The sequence below is a fragment of the Capricornis sumatraensis genome, chromosome 1 (genome assembly GCF_032405125.1).
Source record: "Capricornis sumatraensis isolate serow.1 chromosome 1, serow.2, whole genome shotgun sequence".
Lineage (NCBI taxonomy): Eukaryota > Metazoa > Chordata > Mammalia > Artiodactyla > Bovidae > Capricornis > Capricornis sumatraensis.
Window position 1 is genome coordinate 103382749 of NC_091069.1, and position 20339 is coordinate 103403087.

The 20339-nt window shown below is 56.9% G+C and overlaps 1 protein-coding gene across 1 annotated transcript in view; it reads left to right on the plus strand.

The window, feature by feature from the left end:
* FAM178B (family with sequence similarity 178 member B) overlaps positions 1–19884 on the plus strand; it is a 106891-nt gene extending 87007 nt beyond the window's left edge. The window contains exons 15-18 of the mRNA XM_068967376.1: positions 1013–1138; positions 17578–17655; positions 17952–18104; positions 19772–19884. Of these exons, the coding sequence (XP_068823477.1) occupies positions 1013–1138; positions 17578–17655; positions 17952–18104; positions 19772–19804 (390 nt within the window). The 3' untranslated portion in view covers positions 19805–19884. The remainder of the gene's footprint in view (positions 1–1012; positions 1139–17577; positions 17656–17951; positions 18105–19771) is intronic.
* The last annotated feature ends 455 nt before the right edge of the window (positions 19885–20339 follow it).

Below are 20339 nucleotides of genomic sequence, written 5' to 3' on the forward strand. Positions count from 1 at the left end.
CTATTAAATTCTTTGGAAGAAAAGAGATTGGAGGGGTTGGGGAGGATGTGATGAATGCAGTCATCATTCACATTCAGACGTGGGCTTGGGGTCAGTTCTCACGTCTCTTCTTTCAAGAGCATTGAAAATCCCTGCGGTGGTGTTGTTCAGTTTCTAGGTCATGTCTTAGCGACCCCATGGACTGCAACACGCCAGGCCTCCCTGTCCATCACCAACTCCCAGAGCTCACTCAGACTCATGTCCATCGAGTTGGTGATGCCGTCCAACCACCTCATCCTCCATCGTCCCCTTCTCTTGCCTTCAATCTTTCCCAGCATCAAGGTCTTTTCCAGTCAGTCAGCTCTTTGCATCAGGAGGCCAAAGTATTAATGCTTCAGCACTAGTCTTTCCAATGAATACTGAGTTGATTCCTGTAGGATTGACAACCCCCATAGTAACCAGTGGGCTTGAGCAGCAGCAGCTCAGAGTTGGGTAGGTCTTGTCAAGACCCTCTTTCTGGTCTTGCTTCTTCTAAACCCTGAGTGTCTGCTCAGTCCCAGGATGTGGATTAAAGCACGTAAGTCCTCGTTCACTTGTCTAAAGCAGCAGTCCCCAACCCTTTTGGCACCAGGACCAGTTTTGTGGAAGACAGTTTTTCCATGGGCTGGTTGGATTGTCGAGGGGGTGGTTGGGGATGACTTGAATGTGTCACGTTTATTATGCACTTTATTTCTATTATTATTACATCAGCGCCACCTTGGATCATCAGACATTAGATCCCAGAGGTTGGGGCCCCCTGGTCTCAAGGATGCTCGCCCTGTGCCAGGCCCTGTGAGCACGTGAGCCTCCTCCCCCAGGAAGAATGGGGGAGCTAGTCTCCACTCCACAGCTGGGGACAGGCTCCAAGAGGCCACACGGCTCCCAAGGGAGAGGAGCCAACGGGCTGGCTCCAGAGCCAGCCGGAGTATCCCAGCCACGCATCCCCGAAGCGCCCCAAGCACTCGTGAGTGACGGCCCCCTTTCTCCTCCCCAGCTGTCCTCGCTCTGCCAGCTCCTGAGCCTCATGAGGCCGTCATCCCTGAGGCAGTACCTGGGCCCTGAGACCGTGCTGCCTGGCCAGGAGCAACAGCCAAAACCCAGTGCCCAGCTCGACCACAAGGTGAGTACCCAGCCCCTGCCCACCTTCACCAGGGTGCTACCCCAGGGATGGCAGGGCTGTCCGCACGGCACAGCCTTGGGGCTTAAGACTGCCATTCCCAAAACCCCTGCCGCACAGGACCACGCCCAGCCAGCTGCTCCTGCCCACCTCTGCAGAGCCTGTGCCTGGCGCCCCTCACAGAGGTGGCGCGCTGTGGGCACAGGCACGCAGGCTTGTGGGTTTCGCTGCGTCCTTTGCAGCCTGGCGTGGCTTTGCTGGAGAAGACACGGACTGGACTGCTGGTGAGGGGAGTGGGGTGGAAAGGAGTGCCGCAGACGAGCAGCACAGGGGACGCTCCCACGCACGGGGCCGCCTGTCTCCGGCGATCAGAGCCGGGCCTAGCTCCCTGTTGCTGTTCCCTGTGGCCCTCACTAAGGCCGAGTCCTAAGCTTTCCCAGTTCTTCCGGAGCGCCTTCCCAGACCTCACTCGGCTTGCCTGAAAATCACGCTTGGAGGGAGTCAGGAGCAACGAGGAGCCCCAGAGCCTGCAGGTGGTGGGGCTTGGAATTGTCAGGCCTGTGGCCTCTGGGCTGAATGTCAAGCCGGGGTGACTGTGTAGGGCCTTCAGGCTTGGATCCCCAAGCTGGGCTCCTTCAGTGAGCGCCCCACCCCTCCATCCCGGGGGAGTAGGGGATGAAGGGCTCAGATAGGCATCTTCTAATTTCGGGAGGTGGTTAATTCCAAAAGCTCTCCTGGAGGTTGGACGCTAACGATCAGGAGGCCAGCCTTTGGGCACATTCTGCAAATCAGATAAGTGAATTAATTACTTAATGAACACAAATGAACTATTAAGAAGATGTGATCACCCCCAGGTGTACACTTCTCTCCTGGAACACAGAGGGAAGGTTCTCAGCTGAGCCTGACGCGAGCATACTTCTGAGGCTGCCGCCTCCCAGGAGAGCCTGTCTTCTTCCCGGTCCCTTTTCCCCGAATCTGGAGCCTGTTATGGAGACTGAGTTTGGCTGTTCAGGGATGAGGGGTGCGGGGTCGAGAACACAGGTGGGATCAGCCCTTGGGGATGGGACGTCTGAGCAGAACACAAGTGGGCAGGCCCCAGGCCTGGGCTAGAGAAAGGGAAAAAGTGACAGAAAGAAACGAAGGTTGAGAAAGAAGAGTAGAGGCTTGTGTCTGGTCTGGCCAAGGCACCTTGGGGCCACCCCTGGGCCTCACCTGCCTCGCAGAGGTGGTGTCATTGCCTGGCCAGAGGGTACCATGTGGCTCACTGCATTCCAGAGCGCATCTGGTAGGAGACGTCCCTTCAAAAGCCCAGGAAGAGAGGGGAGTAGCGGGCTCAGGGTATCCTTTTATACTTGAGGATTGTTTTCACGCATGTAATCCTGGCGGCTCAGACGGTAAACCATCTGTCTGCAGTGAAGGAGACCTGGGTTCGACCCCGGGTCAGGAAGATCCCCTGGAGAAGGGAACAGCTACCCACTCCAGTATTCTTGCCTGGAGAATCCCATGGACAGTAGAGCTTGGCGGGCTACAGTCCATGGGTCGCAGAATGTTAGACAGGACTGAGCATCTAACACACTCACACGTGAAGGGTGCTGTGGAGTGTCCCCTTGGTCGGCTGCCATATTGAAAATGACCATGTGGCTGGGAAACACGGGGGGCAGGCATGTCTCGGCCAGGTGCCCCACACGTGTAGGGTGTGCTGGTCTAGGGAGGCCAAGGCGGCTCTCGCATGCCTCTGTTGTAGCTCGAGCCCGTGGGATTGATCCTGGCCCAAGAGGTGGGGAGCCTACACCAGAGGAGGGGCAGGGCTGGGGGGGGCCACGAGGGTCTGCACAGCAGTGTGAAGCGTCCTGTTTCCCTGGGCCGGGGACTGTTCTGACTGGGAGGGGCTAGGTGGGGCAGGTGACTGGACTCCCGCCGCCCAGCCCCACTCCCCACTCAGCTGACTGACTCCTCCTTAGGCCCCAGCGTGTTTCATCTTCAAAGGTGGTCAGGCTGCTCAGCAGCCAAAAGGAGCAGTGGCGCCATCCGCCCTGTTTTACAGGGAGCAGTGGTCGGGGCTCGCTGAGCTTTTATCCGCAGAGCTCAAAGTCTCTGCTGCTTTCTCCCTGGGGTGCAGAGGGGAAACTAAGGCCAGAGTGAGGCTGGCCCAAGGCAACCCAGCCTGGAGATAAGGGGGGCAGGCCCTTCCCAGTGCTGGGCCGCATCCCCTGGGCTCCCACTCCCTCCTGTCTAGGAGATTTCCTGCCTAAGACTGCTGGGTCACAGCCCTTCTCCAGCGCTGCAGATAAACACTTGTGCCAGCCCCCATCCCACCTCCCCCATCCTGTCTCTGCCTGAGGCCTTGGCCCAGCTACTGCTTCCCCTGGGAAGCTCCTTCCCAAGAGGCTGGGTGCTCAGATGCCCATGGCATGACTCTCTCTGCTCTCTGATTCCCTGGCTTTGCAGTTGTCCTTTGACTTGTCTGTTTCCCCAGCTAGACTGTGGGCACAGCTGCTGTGCCAGCATCGCCTGCTGTGTTTGGCACTAGATGATGGAATGAGTGAAGAAGTGAATGAAGGCAGTTGTCAGTCTCCCTGTCTGAGCTCTCTTCTTCTACCCCCTCTGGGCCTCTCACCCCTCCGCTGGAAAGCACCCTCCCTCTGCATGCCCTCCACCCTCAGACCAGCCTTTACCCGCAGGCCCCCTTGTCTTCTAATGTCCTCATTTCATTAAGGCTACAAGGGTTGATGGCCTGGGCTTCTTCTGTGGGAGGCCCTTGACTTCATAAGTGCCACCAGCTTATGAGAGAACCAATCACAGCCATTGTTTGTAATTATAAGCTAGTAAGATTCCTGCCCAGGGCTTCCCAGGTGGTTCAGTGGGTAAAGAACCCACCTGGCAACGCAGGAGATACAGGAGACACGAGTTTGATCCCTGGGTCGGGTAGCCATGGAATAAAACCTGGCAGCCCACTCCAGTATTCTTGCCTGGAGAATCCCAGGGACAGAGGAGCCAGGCGGGCTGCTCTCCACAGGGTCACAACGGATTGGACACGGCTGAGCGACTTGGCATGATTAAGTGTTGTGACCCTTTCAGATGCGCAGCAGAGCAGCTCACCCATCCACACACACCTATCCACTCTCCCCCATCCAGGCCGCCACGTAACGTTGAGCAGAGTGCCCTGTGCTGTGCAGTAGGCCCTTGTTGGTTGTCTGTTTTGAATATGGCAGTGTGTGCATGTCCATCCCTAAGTGCCCCTCCCCACATCCTTCCCCACTGGCGGCCATAAGTTCGCTGAGTCTGTGAGTCTGACTCTGTTTTGTAAGTTCATCTGCATCATCTCTCTGCAGATTCCACATATAAGTGATGTCATACGATATTTAAAGTGCTTTTGGATAAAGAAGTTGCTCAGCCCCTGGGTGCTTTTGGGCGGGGGGCGCTGGGCTTGCCTGGTTTGAGAAGGCAGGGTCTCCCAGAGAAGGATCGTTGAGGTCAAAGTGCTGCTCTGGGCCCTTCATGGGCCGGGGCCCTGCGTGTCTGCGAGGTGGGAGAGGGTGTCCCAGTGCTGGTGTGTGCTCTGGAGTTGGCCTCCAGGTGCTTCCCTCTGGTCGAGGGGCACCAATTCAGCAAGCGGCCTCCATGTGTCTGAGGCTGTCCTTTCAGCTCCTATGCAGACAGACTTCCCATAACTGGACTCAGAGCAGCCAGCTCAGCCGCACAGCTCGGAAGCAAGGGTTTCCTGGGGGCTTTCTGTTTTCTTGTAGCTGACGTGTGTAAACCAAATTTGGCCAGACTGACTGACTCACTTTTATCCAGATGACGACGCTCTGGTCTTGTTAAACCTCCGCTACGTGTGATGTTCCCATTGATGGCACTCCCCTGCCCTTTCTGGCTTCTCTCCAGGGCTGTCTTCTGCATCGATGCTACCGTGAAGGAATGTGGGGTTCTGTTTTCCCCCTAGGGATTAGGAAAGCCTGTAGAACCGAGAGGGCTTCCCAGGCGGCACTGGTGGTAAAGAACCCGCCTGCCAGCGCAGAAGCCAGAGCCGCAGGTTCGATCCCTGGAGGAGGGCGTGGCAGCCCACTCCAGTTACTCTTGCCTGAGAATCCCACGGACAGAGGAGCCTGGTGGGCTGCAGCCCATAGGGTTGTACAGTTGGATGCAAGTGAGGTGACTTAGCACACACAGCACATGGAACCAGGATCCTTATGGTGGGGTGGAGGTTTACCCCTCGGTTTGGTTAAACTTGGAGGCTTCCAGGAAGTTAACTATCTCTCGTTGTGTAGAAAGAGAACCAAAGGCCATGGAGCCAGGTGTCCCAGGGTTGGGGCTGCGTGGAGGCGCCAGGAGCCAGTCCCGTCTCCTCCTCTGCCTCCAGGCTGCGTCCTCCTCGTGGTCTGACAGTGTCCTCACAGGACAGACCACCTAGGACCCACTGGAGGTTCTGCCTCTGTGATGGTCCCTGTCCCCCAGGGCCCAGCTGCAAGAAGCCACCCCACCCAAACTGAGCCTGGCAGTTGCAGGCAGCCCCCGTCAGGGTCCTCACTGGGCACGGGCCCTTCAGTCCGTGTCAGCTCACGAGGCTTAGGGACGGCTTGTTTATAGGAGAAGTGCGTTCATGGAGAGGTGACGAGGCGGGCTGTGCTCTGAGCGTGGGTAATGCTCTGGGGTACTGCATGGGTTCCTTTGAACTCACTGCTGGGGTTTCTGCACCTCTGAGTATCTCTGCACATCTTCTCCAAAGGGCACGGGCCTGCCACGGATGCGTGTGCACGTATGTCTTGTGTGTGCGCGTGTGCATGTGTGTGTGTCCTGGGATCTCCTATATGTATATCTTCATGGTGTGCCCAGGTGTTAATGGAGTTGACAGACAAGTTATACCACTTTTGCTCCTGCGCTGGCCTGTCCCTGTGTCAGGTGACCCTGCCAAGAACAGCCTTAAGTGACTGGGGTGTGGTTGGGGAGTTTGGAGAGAGGAAGGGAGGGTGCCGCTGCCCTCCGGCTCTCCAAGCCGCCTCTGCACCCTGCACTCTCCCGCAGGCAGTGAGCACCAGCAGGGGGACGTGGGCTCCCTCAGGCTTGGCTGGGGCACAGGCATCAAGCCCTGTGTCGCCCAGAAGGCCAGGTGGAGGGGAAGCCCTCCCTCTCCCTCCACTCTCTGTCTCTCCCTGCACTTCCTGCCCCGTGCCCTGCGCCACAGGCAGAGCCGTGCCCGCAGGGCTGGGGACCTTGACCTTGGTCAGGCCAAGAGGAGGCAGCTTGGGAAGAACTGGCTGGTTTTGAAGAATGGGCAGTGGCTATTCTGGATTCCTGAATCCCTCCCCTGGCTAGTCTGTTGTGGGTTCCTCCTCACTTCCTCCCAGATGAGGAACATCTGACATCTTTGGAAATAAACTTCGAAGAGGTGGCTTCCGGGCAGCTGACCCTAAGGGGAGGCCCGTGCCCCGGCCCCACGTCACAGCCACCTGGGCAGCTGCAGGCCTCTTCAGAGCAGGTACCTCTGAGCATCTGAAGGCACATGGCGCCAGGGCTGAGACCAGCTTTGAATTCCAGCTCCCAGGAATCCTGGCTTCTTTGCAAGTGTGTGAGCAGGGCTTCAAGTGATGTTATTGAGTGGGGAGGAGAGGCGTGGATTCTGCAGGCAGCTGTTGCCAAGCCCAGCCAGCTGGCCTCCTCGGCAGCTTCTGGGCCTGCTGTCTGCCCTGCCCCACCCTGGGCTCAGTTCTCCTGAGGACCCTTCAAGGGTCCCTCCCTGGCCTCAGTCCTCATCCCAGGCGGGTGACTCATGGGCTTCTGACCTAACAGCCCACTTCCATCTGCTCCTCCTTCAAGTCCTCCTGGACAACTCTGTGATCGTCTTCCTCCTATTCTTTCTCAGGAAAAAGTGAGCCTGAGCGCCTGTCACATCACATTCAAACGCCGCTATCCACGGGCTTTGTCAGCTCACCCTACTCCACCCATGCAGTTCTTCTCCTGTGAATCAAACCGCCCCGCTTGATTCCGAGCGATGGGTGCCTTTGCCCGAAACCTGCCGTTCTTTGGCCGTTGTCTTTGCTCCTGCTGGTCCTCCTTCCTGGTGATGCCTGGCCCGTCTCTTCTGTCCTTGGTGATCATTGCAGTCTGTTTATTTAGCCCTTGCTGTCCGCCCATTTCTTCACACGCCTGAACAGAGTTGCCTTTGAGGGCAGGGGCTAGGGTCTGATGCGCTCACTGAAATGCCTGCCCTGAGCAGGTACAGTCTGGTGAGGAACCCTTCCCCATCTCTGTATACCCAGCCCCACCCACCAGTCTTGAGAATGCCAGTGGAGGGGAGCAGTGCTGGCTTGCAGGGTCTTAGTTCCCTAACCAAGGATCAAACCCAGGGCCTGGCAATGAGAGCACAAGGTCCTAACCGCTGGACCGCCAGGGAGTTCAGCGTGTGGCTTCTAAGAACCATGTCTAAGCGACTTAGGCTCCACTCACACCACCATACACCTGGTGGGGGGCCAGGGTCCCCCACTGGCTGTGCTCAGCTGGGAGGAGCCTGGCAGACCACAGCCCTCTCTGCTGCTCTCCTGCTCCCCGCCTTTCCTGTCCCTTCTTACCCGGTGCCAGGACCCTGTAGTGACACAAACATGTCCCGAAAGGTCTGGGACAGCTCATCGGGCTTAACTGGGCCAGAGCCGAGCAGTGTCCCCCAGCCTCGGTGCTGCTCTCTGCCTCTCTCGCCTCCGCCCTCTGGTGCCTTCCCAGGCAGCTTTGCTGCTGCCCCTGAGACATTCCAAGGCTTATATCCTTCCCGCCGCAACCCTTGTTTCTGTTCAGTCACCAAGTTGCATCCAGCTCTTCGCGACCCCATGGACTGTAGCACACCAGGCTTCCCTGTTCCTCACCATTTCCTGGAGTTTGCCCAAATTCATGTCTGTTGAATCAGTGACACTATCCAACCATCTCATCTTCTGATGCCCTCTTCTTCTGCCTCAGTCTTTCCCAGCATCAGGGTCTTTTCCAATGAATCAGCTGTTCTCATTAGGTGGCCCAAGTATTAGAGCTTTAGCTTCAGCATCAGTCCTTCCAAAGAGTATTCAGAGTTGATTTCCTTCAAGATTGACTGGTTTGATCTCCTTGCTGTCCAAGGGACTCTCAAGAGTCTTCTCTAACTCCACAGTTCAAAAGCATCAATTCTTCAGTACTCAGCCTTCTTTATTGTCCAGCTCTCACATCCATACATGACCACTGGAAAGATCATAGCCTTGACTATACAGACCTCCGTCAGCAAAGTGATGTCTTTGCTTTTTAACACACTGGCTAGGTTTGTCATAACTTTCCTGCCAAGAAGCAATCGTCTTCTAATCTGAAGGCTACAGTCACCATCCACAGTGATTTTAGAGCCGAGGAAGAGGGAATCTGTCACCGCTTCCACCTTTTTCCCTTCTGTTTGCCATGAAGTAGCGGGGTCGGATGCCATGGTCGTAGTTGTTTTAATACAGACTTTTAAGCCGACTCCCTAGCCAGGGGGAAGAAGGAGCTTCTGTGCTAGATCCTAACAGTCCCAGAGCTGAGTGTGGCTGGCTTGGCTTGAGTCATGTGCTCACCTCTCAGCCAGTCCCATAGCCAGGCATACCGTGATTGGCAGGCCTGGACTACTGGGCTTCCCTTGGAGTCAGGTCTGAAGTCCCCACTATGGGGCACCTTGGCCTGGGTGTTGGGGACAGGAGGCTGGGACTTGACAGAAGGAGGGGATGGGATCCTGGGCACTGGGAAACCTTAGTGTCCGCAGCATCCCTCTGGTCTTCAGAGCCCCACGTGGGAAGTGTAAGGAGGGCAGTGCTTCCCAACAACTCAGTGAGTGAGAAAGATAAGAAAGAGAAGGCAGGAAGCCACTGCTCCAAGGGGCCTCTCCAGCCCCTGGAGGAGGCCTTTACCAACACCCTGACTGGTTTCAGGGGCTCCCCACAGTGCACCCATGCACTGATGCGCTCGTGCACACCCAGACATAGATTCCCAAACAGAGGCACTGAGAATCCCATGCTTCTCAGGGCAGCCGGCAGAGCTGGGCCTCGGTTCCAGATCCCCCTGGGGCCAGGGTCTCTGTCCCAGCCAAGGAGCAGGAAGGGCCGCCAGTCCCTGCCTGTCATCTCCCCTCACCCCATGGCCAGCAGGAAGCCAGAAAGGAAGAGCAGGCTGGGTTTGCCTGCAGCCCCCTCGTTCCTCTCACCCGTGGACACTGGAAGGGGCAGATGCGCTGAGATGACCCCCTGCCGCAGACCCACAGGAACAAAAAGCCCTCAGCCTTCCGCCTTTCCCTCAGCTTATCTCTTTCACAGGGCCTCCCTGGTGGCTCAGACAGTAAGGAATCCGCCTGCAACGCTGAAGACCCAGGTTCAGTCCCTGGGTCAGGAAGATCCTCTGGAGAAGGGAACAGCAACCCGCTCCAGTATTCATGCCTGGAGAATCCCATGGACAGAGGAGCCTGGCAGGCTACAGTCCATAGGGTCTCAAAGAATCGGACACAACTGAGCGTCTAACCCACTCATCTTCCCACCTGGCCCCACCACGGCCCCCAGTTCCCTCTGTATCCTCACTGCTGAGCCCAGGGGCCAGGGCCACTCCAGGTCCAATTCCAAGTTCAGGATACAGCTGAAAAAGGAACCCTCCATCCCTTTCCAGTGAGCTCAGGGTCTCAGGTCTGTGAACGTGCTTCCTGCGGACAGCTAAAAGAGAAGGCGAGGGGCCCATCTCCTGAGGAATCTGTAGAGGGGCACCAGGCTGGGCCCCGGGGTCCTCTCACAGCCTCAGCAGAGACACCACATCACGTCTCTCTGCCCAGCTGGGCCTTGAGAGCAGCTCTCGAGGCAGTGGCCATTCCTGAGCCAGAAGTTCTAGCCCCACCCAGAGGCTGCCCGCCCACCTCCCATCACCCGGTTGGCCTCATCCTGCTCCTTGTTGAGGGTTCCACCCACGCCCTTGCCTAAAGAGGCGCTCTCATTTACGGAATCGAGTGTCTGGCCTCGCAGGCCCCCGGGGCTGAGTCTGGCAGGCCCTGCGCCTGTGACGTCTACTCTCTGGCCTCTGCGCCCTGGGCCCTCAGGGACCCTGGGCTAGGAAGAGGTGCCGTGTCGTCATGCCATTTCCTGGTGATGGTGCATGCGTCCTTGCCATTTCCTTCTCTCTGGGACTTGTGACCGGTGACCTGCCCTGGTCAGAGTCACTTCCAAACTCGGCTTTCCTTTGGGCACTGCCCTCCACTTGCTGCTTCTGGGGCTTACCAAAGCCAAGGCCAGAGAGTGTGACCTTGGAGCAGGAACAGCCTGAGCAAGAAGAATAAATCTCGCAGTTAACTTGTGGGGCGGAAGAAGATAGGAGGAAACAGCACCCTAGAGGTGCTGGAAGGCGCCACCCTCCAGGACAGGTCCAGAAGCGGCTCGCCCGGGGAAGCGCATCCCCTCTTATCTTTAGTCTGTCACCACGCTGAGGCTCTCGGCCTGGGACCCTGCACATAAGCCTCCCTCACGGTTGTTGTTGAGTTGCTAAGTCATGTCCGACTCTTTGCGACCCCTCAGTTGTGTCCGATCTTCGCGACCCCATGGACTGCAGCCCGCCAGGCTCCTCTGTCCATGTGATTTCCTAGGCAAGAATACTGGCGTGGGTTTCCATTTCCTCCTCCAGGGGATCTTCCTGGCCCAAGGATCAAACTCACATCTCCTGCACTCCAGGTAGATTCTTTACCACTGAGCCCCCAGGGAAGCCCACTTCAGGATTATTCATGACTAGTTATTTTTGTTGTTATTTGCCCAGCCTCTCCTGGGGCTCTGGCCTGCAGCCCCCAGGGTTAAATCTGTTAGGAAACATTCACAGCTTGTCCAGCTTCAGGGAGTGTGTACGCACATCTGTTTCACTCCTAAGCCTTACTGGAGATAGTCATGCAGTCAGGGGACCTCTCTAAGCTCAGCTTCCACATCTACTGTGGCCTCTGTGGGAGTGTGCTGGGTCAGGGTACTGTGCAGTGGGGCTGTAGGGCTCAGTTTGATAAATGGAGAAAGCAAGGAAGAGAATTCATTAGGACCCAGCTCTAGCCTTGGGTTTGAAATGGTTCAGTCTTTCCCAGACTTCACTGGTTCTAGAACCAACCTTCAGCATGTGTGTGTCTCCAAGATCAAAGCCCCTGAGAGGACCCACAGGTGGTAGCCATGGGACCTACGGCACAGGTGTTCCAGCTGGGGCTGAGAGCAGAGCGGACTGGGCCCCAGGACAGCCTCTCTCCCAGAGCCTGTGAGCATGGAGCGGCGAGCCCAGGGGAGCTGCTCTGGGGTCCTGGCACCCCAGGCGGGGGCCCGGGCAGCAGGCGGCTTTGAAGGCCAGCTTGCTGAACCACGCCTGTGCATCGTGTGCTCCTAGAAGGTCCTTTGAGTCAGTTTGTCCTTCCCAGCCTCCACAGCAGCTGCCCCAGAGCCTGGCTGGATTGCTCCTGAAGGATCCCCCAACCAAGGGCAAGGTCTCCCATACCCCACCCTCACCCGGGCCCCAGGCTGGCAGCGTCTGGGGAGGGGGCTGGGTTCAAAGGGTTACCTCGGGTGATCCTAGACTCTTGGTCAGACCCGAGGTGGGAGAAACTGTACAGTTCTTGAGGCTTCCTGGGACGTCCTCTCCCTCCCCCTCTGCCCTTTCTTAGGGTAAATAACCCACAGCCAGCTCCCTTGGCATTAGCTAGAGGGGAATTTTCTAAAGCATGAATTTCCTGGGAAACGTCCACCCTTTCTCCCTCCGTCTTATGACGAAAGCTCTACAAACGGAGACTTGGCCAGCAGTTCCCGGGCTGGAACTAGCTGGACCAGAAAAGGAGGCAGTGGCCTTCCCCTCCCCCAGCCCCCTCATGGTGACAAGCCCTGTGGGCCTGTCTCCTATCCCTCTGCCTTGTCATCCTTCCCCAGGGGGAGGACAGGGCCCGCCTCCAGGCTCTAGAGCCGGGAAGGAGGCATCCAGCACAGTCTTTCTCAGAAAAGCCCGCCCACCAGACCCAGAAGATGGAAGCTGCAGGCTCCGCTGGCAGCGGTGGAAAGGGACCGTCCTTTCTTGTCGGCATTGGGTTCAGGCACGTCCTATGCCTCAGACTCTGCCTCTCCCCAAGTTGTTGACTGAGGTTTCCAGGCCCTGTTTCCCATGGGGGCTTCCCAGCCTCCACTCATGGCCAGTCTGGAGGGACTGGGTGGCCTGAGCTGTGGAGCTGGGGAGGGGCCCATTCTACAGACAAGATATCCAGGCTTGGACGGACACAATCCCCTACCAGGGGCATGCGCCCCACACTGCTGGGTAACCCTGAAGCCACACCGACCCCTATCCCGCATACACACACACACCTGCCCTTGAGGACCTGGGCTTCCCAGGTGACTCAGGGCTAAAGAACACTCCTGCTAACCCAGGAAACTCAGGTTCGATCCCTGGATATGGGAAGACCCCCTGCAGAAGGAAGTGGCAACCCACTCCAGTGTTCTTGACTGGAGAATCCCAAGGAGAGAGGAGGCTGGTGGGCTACAGTCCGCGGGGTCGCAAACAGCCAGGCACAACTGAGCGACTAAACCACAAACAAAGGGGCCGCAGGCTGGAGGAAGGGCCCCCAAGCGCTTGCGGCCCTGGCCCTGCCGAGGCTTGGCCTCTGCCCAGCTTCCCTTCCCTACGTCTCTGTGGTGCCAGCAGGACAGGATGGGGCTTGCTGAGTTCAGGAATTGGTCACAGCTCAAATGGAGCAGGAAACGCAGCCCTCACACCTGGCAGTTTACTGAGCGGCAGGCCCTGTCTCCTGCCCAACCCAAACCACCCACCTCCCCAGAGGGCCTCCCCCAGCCTCCCGGAGTCCCCGTCACGCTCACGTTCTGCCCTTCACAGAAACAGGGCCGGGGAGAGGAGCCTGGGGGAGGCTGGGGGTTCAGGAGAATCCTGGCAGGCCCCCAGTACCCTGGTCTGTCCCTGTGTCTGAACCAGAGGACACACACTGCCTTACCTTTCCTCATCCTCTCGAAGCAGAGACCGCGGGTAGGGGATATGAGGGGAGGAACGGTCTAGGCAACTCTGCTGCTAACAAAGTGCTTTTTTCTAGTGTTCAGCCGCTCAGTCATGTCTGACTCTTTGCAACCCTATGGACTGTAGCCCGCCAGGCTCTTCTGTCCATGGGATTCTCTAGGCAAGAATTCTGGAGTGGGTTGCCATGCCCTGCCCAGGAACTGAACCCAGGGATTGAACCCTGGTCTCCCACATTGCAGACAGATTCTTTACTGTCTGAGCTATCAGGGAAGCCCCGTTTTTCCTAAAGCACCACTGTCAAGACTGCTGTCTGGGTCCTGATCTCTGACCACAGGTGGTTCCTTATCCCTTTCAATCAGAGCAGTCTTTCCTAAAGGGCTCACTTAGGCCCACCTGCAGGGGTCACTCTCGTGTGCTCCCAGTCATCCTTCCAGGTAGGTGTTGTCCTTTGGAAAATCGACTTATAAAAGGTGACTTAAAGGCCTTTTCTTCAGAATTACTTATTCCTTCTTGCTGTTCCCACACCTTAGTCCAGTTCAGTCTCTCAGTCGTGTCCAACTCTTTGTGATTCCATGGACTGCAGCACGCCAGGCTTCCCTGTCCATCACCAACTCCCAGAGCTTACTCAAACTCATGTCCATCGAGTCGGTGATGCCATCCAACCATCTCATCCTCTGTTGTCCCCTTCTCCTCCTTCAATCTTTCCCAGCATCAGGGTCTTTTCTAGCGAGTCAGTTCTTTGCATCAGGTGGCCAAAGTATTGGAGTTTCAGCTTCAGCATCAGTCCTTCCAATGAACACCCAGGTCTGATCTCCTTTAGGATGGACTGGTTGGATCTCCTTGCAGTCCAAGAGACTCGCAAGAGTCTTCTCCGACACCACAGTTCAAAAGCATCAATTCTTTGGCGCTCAGCTTTCCTTATAGTCCAACTCTCACATCCATACATGACTGTTGGAAAAACCATAGCTTTGACTCGACGGATCTTTGTTGGCAAAGTAATGTCTCTGCTTTTGAATATGCTGTCTAGATTGTTCATAGCTTTCCTTCCAAGAGCAAGCGTCTTTTAATTTCATGGCTGCAGTCACCATCTGCAGTGATTTTGGAGCCCGAAAAAATAAAGACTCTCCCCGTTTCCATTGTTTCCCCATCTATTTGCCATGAAGTGATTGGAGCGGATGCCATGATGTTAGTTTTCTGAATGTTGAGTTTTAAGCCAACTTTTTCACTCTCCTCTTTCATCAAGAGACTCTTTAGTTCTTCTTTGCTTTCTGCCATAAGGGCGGTGTCATCTGCATATCTGAGGTTATATTCCAGCTTGTGTTTCATTCAGCATTTCTCATGATGTACTCTGCATATACGTTAAATAAGCAGGGTGACAATAAAGGCAAAGGAGAAAAGGAAAGATATACCCATTTAAATGCAGAGTTCCAAAGAATAGCAAGGAGAGATAAGAAAGCCTTCCTCAGTGATCAACGCAAAAAAATAGAGGAAAACAATAGAATGAGAAAGACTAGAGATCTCTCCAAGAAAATTAGAGATATCAAGGGAAAACATTTCATGCAAAGACGGGCTCAATAAAGGACAGAAATGGTATGGACCTAACAGAAGCAGAAGATATTAAGAAGAAGTGGCAAGAATACACAGAAGAACTATACAAAAAAGATCTTCATGACCCAGATAATCACGATGGTGTGATCACTCACCTAGAGCCAGACATCCTGGAATGCGAAGTCAAGTGAGCCTTAGGAAACATCACTATGAATAAAGCTAGTGGAGGTGATGGAATTCCAGCTGAGCTATTTGAAATCCTAAAAGACGATGCTGTGAAAGTGCTGCACTCAATATGCCAGCAAATTTGGAAAACTCAGCAGTGGCCACAGGACTGGAAAAGGTCAGCTTTCCTTCCAATCCCTCACCTACCCCCCTGCCAAAAAAAAAAGCCCCATATTCAAGATTGTATTCCTGGGATTTTCCCTCCAGATTCAATGATGGGAATCGGCATAAGAATGAAATTGTGAAACCTGTTCTCAGTAATTCCCCACTGTACAGACTTCCCTCCAGGGCTTTCTTCAGATCCCAGGCCCACCCTCACCACGCCTCCCAGCCAGGAAGATAGTTCAGAGAGGAGTAGGGGGTCAGGGGCGGGTGGAAGGCATGTCCAGCTGGCATGTCACCTGTAAGCAAGTAAATGTTTACAAGCCTCAGGCCCTCTCTGCCCTCTGCCACACCCGCTTTCAAGCTTGCCCCTCCCAGCCGCCCTCCCTGCAGTCATTGCCCCTGGATGTTTTCCTTGGCATCCCCCCTTCTCAGCTTCTCCCTCCACTGCTCAAAGCCCCTCTCCAAGACCAGCCTCGGGCTCCATGCTTTCCAAGGTCTCCGCCCTCTCCCCCACCCCACACCCACCCCAGACCCAACTGGACAGAGTCAGTTATAATTGGCATTGTCTCTTTTAAAATTAATGTAAAATTTTTTCATTATATTCTGATTATATGAGGAAATCAGTGTAGAGAAATACTCTTTAAAAAAAAAAGATGAAGGAGGAGCTGTAATTCTTCTCAGAGTGGTGGTTCCGCTTGGGTGGATTCTGTCCCAACAGATTCTAGTGCCTGCTCTCCCCACATGCCCCCTAACCCCCTCTGTCCCCCACCGCGCCGTCTCCCCGCTCCAGAGCAGCTCTGAGTGGCCTCCACTGCCCGCTGTCTGACCCCTCTGCCGCCAGCCAGCCCTGTTCCCAGGGCGCCCTCCCTCCCTCTGCTCCAGCCCAGCTGGTCCCCCAGCAGCGGTCAGGCCCCCAGAAGTGAGCCCTGCCGCAGCTTCTTGCATCAGCCCCTGGGGTCTGTCGGGTGGTGTGATCCCGCCCCCTCAAGGCTACCTTCACCTCAAATCCTACTGCTCCTCTGGGGCCTGGTCAGGTTTAGTCACTTCCTCCTCGAAGCCTTCAGAACTACACATCATCACCGTGACCTCCCACCCCGAAAGGTGGAAGGACCCTTTCTCCTTCCGGGCCGGGCCGAGGCAAAGCTGAGATTCATTCAGTATTCATGGGCCAGACAATTGCCTTCCTGAAGTACCTTTTCCCCTCTAGCGTCTGGGTGTTTGTGGCAGTGTCTTAGTCAGGGTACAGTGTCTGGTACACAGGCCTGAGCCTGCTCTCTGGGGCTGGGGTGGCGGGAAAGAGCCGTTTGCCAGGACTGCAGAGCTCAGGAGTTCTAAGTGTCCTGGGCCTCCGAGGGCAAGGCCAGGCTGGGGAGGGGGATCCTGCAGATGGAGCTGGCTAGGGATGCTGGATCGGTCCCCAACACCCCCGGGGGCATCACGGCCTGGAGGCACACCCAGTGGGCTCCTGCTTTTCCCCTGCTGCGAGGTGTCAAGTCCCAACCCGGCCAGCCCATGGCATCAGCCACCTGCAGGCCTCAGATGTTGACTAAAGAACGGGCTGGGTCCTGGGCAGCACAGGTGCTGCTGGAGGAGTGGGGCGGGTGGCCTGTGTCCTCGGGATTTTGCACATGGTATCTGAGGGGGAGGAGAGTGTGTACACTGCAGAGTGTTTGGTGTTCTCAAACATGGCCCCAGCTTCTGCCCCTAGGAGGCCGCCGGCTCTGTGCAAAAAGGCTGTCACTATTTCTGGGGCACCGCCAGATGCTGTAAAGGGGGAGGCCGATAAGGGCAGGGGAAGTGGGGGAACAGGGGAACCTTGGCTGACTCTGACCTCCCACCCCATTATCACCAAGCTGGAGCCCGGCTGGCCATCTCTGGAGCCTGCCTCTCCCCTCCCAGTACAGCCTCGGGGTGGGTTATCTGCCCGGGGCACCACGGTGGGGTGTTTCCTGCCACCCTTCCTATCTTAGAAGGAGCCTGAAGGGGATGAGGCAGTGGGAGCCTCCGAGTTGGGGAGGGGTGTGCCCGCTGGGTGCCAGGAGCCGGCTGTCTTCCCAGCAGGAGCCTCGCCCATCTTCGGGGCAGGTGCGCCCCGCCCTTCATTCCCTCTGTGCAGCAGGTGAATGTCCCATAAACGAATGGGCCCCAACAGCCCTCCAAGGGCACCAGGGGATCAAAGCCTCCTCTCATCAGATAGAACGGGCCTTGGTCCTGCGTTCACCCCTGGTTGTCCAGGGGGCAAGAGCAAAGGCGTGAGTAGGTGGGTGGGGGGGCAAATGTTCAGCCAGACTTCCCTCTGCACCGCCTCGGGTCAGCACAGCGAGGGTGTCCGGACTGACTCGCACATCTGTCTGTGAAGGGGTGTCCACGGGAGCCTCAGGGCTGGGGGACAGTGTGGATTTCCAGGTGACAGAGAGTTCTTCCTTTTCTGAAGGGGGAGAGGATGGTCATTCATCAGGACCCTAGAGAGCGCTGAGTGACTGGGGCCCAGAGCCCTCTTGAAAGACACCTTCCGGACACTGCGGGCGCAGGAAACCCGGGCTGGGCTTGCGGCAGTGGAGTCAAGGAAGCCCGTCTCTCCCCAGGTCTGCTACCTGTGCCACAGCCTCCTGAGCCTGGCCGGGGTGGTGGTCAGCTGCCAGGACATTACTCCAGACCAGTGGGTGAGTCTCCCAGGAGAGGCTGGGCTGGGGCTGGCAGTGGAGGAGCCCAGCCCACTGCCAGGAACTGGAAAGAGTGGGAGGCTGAGAAAAAAGCACGCCTGGGGAGCCGGCCTCATCCTCCTCCCAGCAGGCCCTCCGAAGGGATACTGACCCATGCCCCCAGTTGCCCATGCCTCCCCTCCCTTTCCTGCCCCACTGCTGAGCAGTCACTCAAACCAGCCTCCTCTTTCTCTAACTCCGTGCTCCCCTCCCCCACCCCGTGGCCCGCCCGCCCTGCCCTCCTGTGGCCTCTGCAGGGAGAGCTGCAGCTGCTCTGCATGCAGTTGGACCGCCACATCAATACCCATATCCGGGAGAACCCCCAGGCCATGCATCGGACCACTCTCAAGGACCTAGCTGCCCAGACCTACATCCGCTGGCAGGAGCTGCTGGCACACTGCCAGCCCCAGGTGGTGCCCCCGCCCCACCTGCCCCCAGGCTTGGAAGGGGAGGGAAGTGGTCAGTTAACTGACCAGAGCCCGCAGAGCATCTGCCCTCTCTGCAGCTGCCAGGCTCCTGGCTGGGAGATGGGAGAGGGCGGTGAGGGGTAGGGGGGAGATGCATCTTGGTGGATCATCATCTTTCTCATCAAGGGTCAAACGCCCAGGGTAGGGGTGCAGTGAGAGGGACACAGACAAGCTGGCTCCTGGGTAAAGGCAAAGAGAGACTTCACCCCAGAAAGAGGGAGGCGCCTAGACCAGAGGGCCGGTTTGTCGAGAGTGGTTCCAGGAAGGGACACCAGAGGCACCAGCTGTCCACCCTCTGCCCAGCTGTCCTGCAGGCTTGAGGTTGGCCTCCTACTCTGCTGGGAGGAACACACCCAGGTGACCCTGGTTCCTCTTAATTTTTGTAGCAACGACCCTGCGCTCCTGATTTTTCAGGCTCTCTGGGTAATAATTGTTCAGTCACTCAGTCGTGTTAAACAAACTCTTTGCATGTGACCCCATGGGCTGCAGCAAGTCAGGCGTTCCCATCCTTCACTATCTCCGAGAGTTTGCTCAAACTCATGTCCGTTGAGTCAGTGATGCCATCCGACCATCTGTTCCTCTGTCGCCCCCTCCTCCTCCTGCCCTCAATCTTTCCCAGCATCAGGGTCTTTTCCAGTGAGTCAGCTCTTCACATCAGGTGGCCAAAGGATTGGAGCTTCAGCTTCAGCGTCAGTCCTTCCAGCTAATATTCAGGGTTGATTTCCTTTAGGATTGGCTTGTGATAATATTCATAGCTAATATTTATTGAATAAAGATCCTCTTCTACATGAGTCCACATAACCGCCCCCTCCACGAGGCAGGTATTGTTGTGATCCCATTTTACAGATGGACAAGCTAGCTAAGAGTCGCTGAGAGGTTAAACAGCTTGCTCCATCACACAGGCTGTGGCTTGCAAATATCAAGACCAGGGCACCAAGCCAGCCTGACTTGCACGCCTGCAGAATTAAGCACGGTCCAGCCCCTCTCTCTGGCGGCCTGGCTTCTGGCCTCCGTTGGTTCCACCAACAAGCAGCCGTCCCACCCCCAGCCCCTGATAGAGATGAGCTGGGTCTCCTAAGAACTCTGTCTCCAACTCCCCTCACACTGCCCCCTGAGCCCCCAGCTTTCCTTCCCCTCCATGCCCCACCCCCCAGCGGCCCGTGACCTCTGACTTGGGGCTGACACATCAGCCCCAGGCTGTGGCTTGGGTCTCAGATTGCACACATCTCTGAGAAAGCTGGAAAGCAGCCCTCACCCTCCACCCCTGAGGAACTGGATCACACTGGTCTCTGGTGGGAAGCGGTGTGCTTGTCATGAAAAGAAGGGAAAATGATTCGCGGCCTGGCCGAGCCAGGGCCAGGCCCCAGCTTCCTCTCACACCGCCTGGGCCTGCGAGCTGGCAGTAGAGTGAAGCAAGGCAGAGCTGTGACCGGGGGGCCTATTGACCTGCCGCATCCTCACCTGGACAGGAGCCCCCGGAGCCTGTGGCTTAGCAAGTGGCAGGAAGAGGCCTTGGTGGATGTTCAGGGGGCGCTGGAGAGTCGGGGAACATCAGGTCCGTGGGGCCCGCGGGCCCAGACCATCACACCATGCCCTTCTCTTTGCTGCAGGCCCAGTACTTCCGCCTCTGGGAGGGCATCTAATGGAGCAGGGCAAGGGTGGCCCTGCGCTCCTGGCTCTGGCAAGCAGTGAACACAGCCTAGGCAACGAGTCATGGAGAATGGCGGCCAGGGGAAGACCAACCAGCCGAAGCAAGCGCCTGCCTCCCCCACTGCCCTGAGGCCCGCTGGGCAAGGGTTCTGCCTCACACGGCTCCATCCCTTCCCCATCGTCTCCACTCCCCAAGGCCATCGTCTCCAAAACTCGGGTTTCCCTGGGCCTCCCGAGCCCCCCGGCCACCCTCCTTCCCACCCTCCTCCACTTCTCCGTGTGTCATTTATGTGAGGGTTCTTTGTGCACACTAAAGTCTCAGCATCAGTGGTTTAGAAGAGTTCCTCTGGTCCCTTACTGAGGGCCTGTGCCCAGCGTCCAGTTTCCTGATTTCTCCGCTTGTGCTTTGCAGAATTCTCACCGGGGGCCAGTTGCGTGACTGGGTCTCAGGCCCTGCCCTGCCCCCTGCAGCAGAGGACTATTTATTAAACCTTCAGGGTTTATGAACAGTCTTGGCTATGGCCTGAA